The sequence below is a fragment of the Leptopilina heterotoma genome, unplaced genomic scaffold (assembly GCF_015476425.1).
Source record: "Leptopilina heterotoma isolate Lh14 unplaced genomic scaffold, ASM1547642v1 Lhet_3, whole genome shotgun sequence".
Classification (NCBI taxonomy): Eukaryota; Metazoa; Arthropoda; class Insecta; order Hymenoptera; family Figitidae; genus Leptopilina; species Leptopilina heterotoma.
In genome coordinates this window covers 407,111-410,132 of record NW_025111003.1, presented here as the reverse complement: position 1 = coordinate 410,132, position 3,022 = coordinate 407,111, and the positions used below count along the sequence as shown (strand labels likewise).

The 3,022-nt window shown below is 30.4% G+C and overlaps 1 protein-coding gene across 1 annotated transcript; it reads right to left on the bottom strand.

The window, feature by feature from the left end:
• Nucleotides 1–1,792: 1,792 nt before the first annotated feature.
• LOC122504491 (tigger transposable element-derived protein 4-like) lies at nucleotides 1,793–2,392 on the bottom strand. The gene has a single exon (XM_043615627.1). It carries the CDS (start codon nucleotides 2,390–2,392, stop codon nucleotides 1,793–1,795), a length of 600 nt encoding a protein of 199 aa, XP_043471562.1.
• Between the last annotated feature and the right edge of the window lie 630 nt (nucleotides 2,393–3,022).

Here is a 3,022-nt window from a genome sequence, read left to right as displayed (position 1 = left end):
ATATCTCGTAGGGATTTGAGTCTACAGTAAAATAATGTACAGCAAAATTATAGCCAAATAACCAGGCTTTCCAAAAATACTTTTCATTTGCAGATATATATTCAAGTTTGGCCGTTAGATCCGAAAAGGTCTTACCTAACTATCCTTGCCCCATCCTCCCCTACAGGAATTATTTTTATTACAGTCTCAACTCTGTAAACCCCCCTTATGAATTTATATTTCATTTATATTAACGGTACCACTGAGAGATCACTGAACGGTACCAATTTGATTCGAATGCATTTTAAACATTTTAAATTTTGAAAAAAACCAACACCGAATTAATAATCTCTAAAACCCCCGAGTAACCAATTTCATGCAAATATATAGAACAGAAAAAATATTTTGGTCAATGGCGACACTGACACTCGTGGTCAGTATTTGGATGACACCTATAGGCGTAAGTGTGACTCTATCATTGAAAAACTTCAAACTATTCGTGCACTTAAAATTATGCTGTAATATTAAAATTATTTAAGGGTTTTAAATTAGTAAAATAATCAAAATATTCCAGTGCTTCAATTTTTTCGACAACTGGAGTATACTTCTTTATTAAAAATATTTGAGTATAATCGAAATCTTTTTTGTCGTTAAAATCATTTCAACTTAAAATAATTAAACTTGAGTCGGCAACAAACACAAAAATCTAGAAATAATTCGATCGAGTTTAGAGCTTTTACATACTTCTACTAATTACTGTTTTAGTTAATATGGATAAACTAATTGTTTTAAACGAAACCATTTTTTCCACTAGAGTATTCTCATTTAATCTCACCACCTGAAGTTAACCAGTCAAGTAAAGAACCACGTAAAGGATCAAATGTTCCTGGACTCAGTAAACAGTTGTCCCAAACAAAGGATTCTGATATTGAAGAAGGTACTAATTTATTATTATAATTTTAATGACTACATTTTAAATAATACCCTCATTTACATTTATGTTAAAGACGCTTGCGCATTTTCAAAAATTGTACTCTGCAAATATATGCTTCACCTTCTTTATTATTTATCAAATAAAATGGTACAGTAGAATCCGCTTATAATGACATTGAAGGGGCAGAGTAATTTCGTCATACTAAGCGGTAGTCACAATAAACGGATAATATAAAATTCTAAATTAAAACAGTCACCTAAGATATATTTCAAATTTAATATATGTATTTAATTAAATAAAGTACACCTGTCAATTATAAAATATTGACAACTTATTACAAATAGTCACTAATTTTTGTCTGCTTTTCTACTTTATTTAAACAATAATAGTCTCTCATTGCATTATGTACACAAGACATTGCAATATTAACTTTTTCATTGACCAAATTACTGTGTACAAATTGTGCTAACAATTCGGCTGCTTTCAAGGCCTCGGCAACAGAAGGTGTTTCCCGGATTGTGTTTTCGCCAGTTTCTTCATCCTCTTCCTCAATCTGATCATTTTTGGCGTCTTCTAAGACGGTATCAATTGTTACTTCTTCCGATGAGATAACATTGTTATCAATGTCACTATAATTGTTCCACATTTCATCTGAAACTTCTACGATTATTCGTGTAATCTACTGGCAACGATTTACAACCTTTAAAACATCTTGGCTTTTTAGATTTTCCTATTACCAATAGTTTTCTTTTTATTGTGCCACTCATATTTGCTGCTACCATTATTGTTAGTCTATCCTTTGACATCTTTCCGCCGCTACAAGTCTCACCTTTAATTTGAAAAAGTCGAATTAAAACCATGATTCATTCTGTAATTTAATTAAAGGAAAGTAAAAAGTGTTAGTAAGTTATCATCCTTAAACTCACCTTTATACTTTAAAGTTTTGTCTGGCATCATTTTGTAAAATAGTCCGGTTTCATCGGCGTTGAATATGTCATCAGCAGAATAACGTTCACGTAAATTTGGCCACACAGTCGACAACCAATCATTAACACAAGTTTTATCAACGATCGCAGATTCTCCACTTATTTTGCCCATTACAATATTATGTCTAGTTTTAAATCGACTTATCCAACTTGGAGTACACTTAAAGTTTATATTCATTTCTTTAGCAAACAAATTAGCTTTCTCTATTAACAAAGGACCACTGATAGGAATTCTTTTCTGTCTCATAGCACTAAACCATTTAATTAAACACTTTTCAACACTGTCCTGTGTTGATTTCCGAATACGCTTTGATTTTAGAACATTTGAGTTAAATGATTTCTCAACATTGTTTTTATTCTTAAAAATCATAGAAATAGTGGAATGTCCAACACCAAATTCTTTTGCAAGAGACGAGTTAGATTCTCCATTTTCCAATCTACATATAATGGCACCTTTTTCTTTAATTGTGAAAGCTCTGCGATGATGGGGCATTTTTTTGTAAAACTAACGAATGATTATACTGATCATATGTACAGCTAGATCGTTACTGAGAGTTTCAAACTGAGATTTTGCATTGTCAATAAAGTAAGACATTTTCATAATAAAATGAATTTGAAAACAAATAAGTAATTATGGCTTCGTCATTATAAGCAGTGTGGCTAACAAAAATATTTCAATATAAACTTTAATATAAGCGGTATGTCACTATAAGCAATGTCATTATAAGCAGACTTAAATACATTGAAATAGTTATGAGACCAGACTTTTCATCAAAATGTTGTCACTTTAAGCGGTTCGTCAATGTAAGCGGAGTCATTTTAAACGGATTCTACTGTATTTTGAAACTAATATTTAAACATTGTATCCATTTATTCTCGAATAGTTAACAGAACGACTCTCTCGAAGAAAACAATACTATCAACAATTTTTTAAAGTCAAGTGTATCAAGTATATTTTATCTTACTAGAATGTCGTATCTTCAATCTGTTATTTATTTAAAGTTGAGAGTCTTTTATTTACTTGTAAAATTCCAAACAATTATTTTTTAGAATGTTTCATTATCAACAGATCCCAAAAAACGTAATCACATCATTATGGAACTATTTAATAATTATATTAAAT

Coding starts and splice junctions, on each gene's coding strand:
- LOC122504491 (XM_043615627.1), bottom strand. CDS start 2,392: ATGCCCCATCATCGCAGAGCTTTCACAATTAAAGAAAAAGGTGCCATT.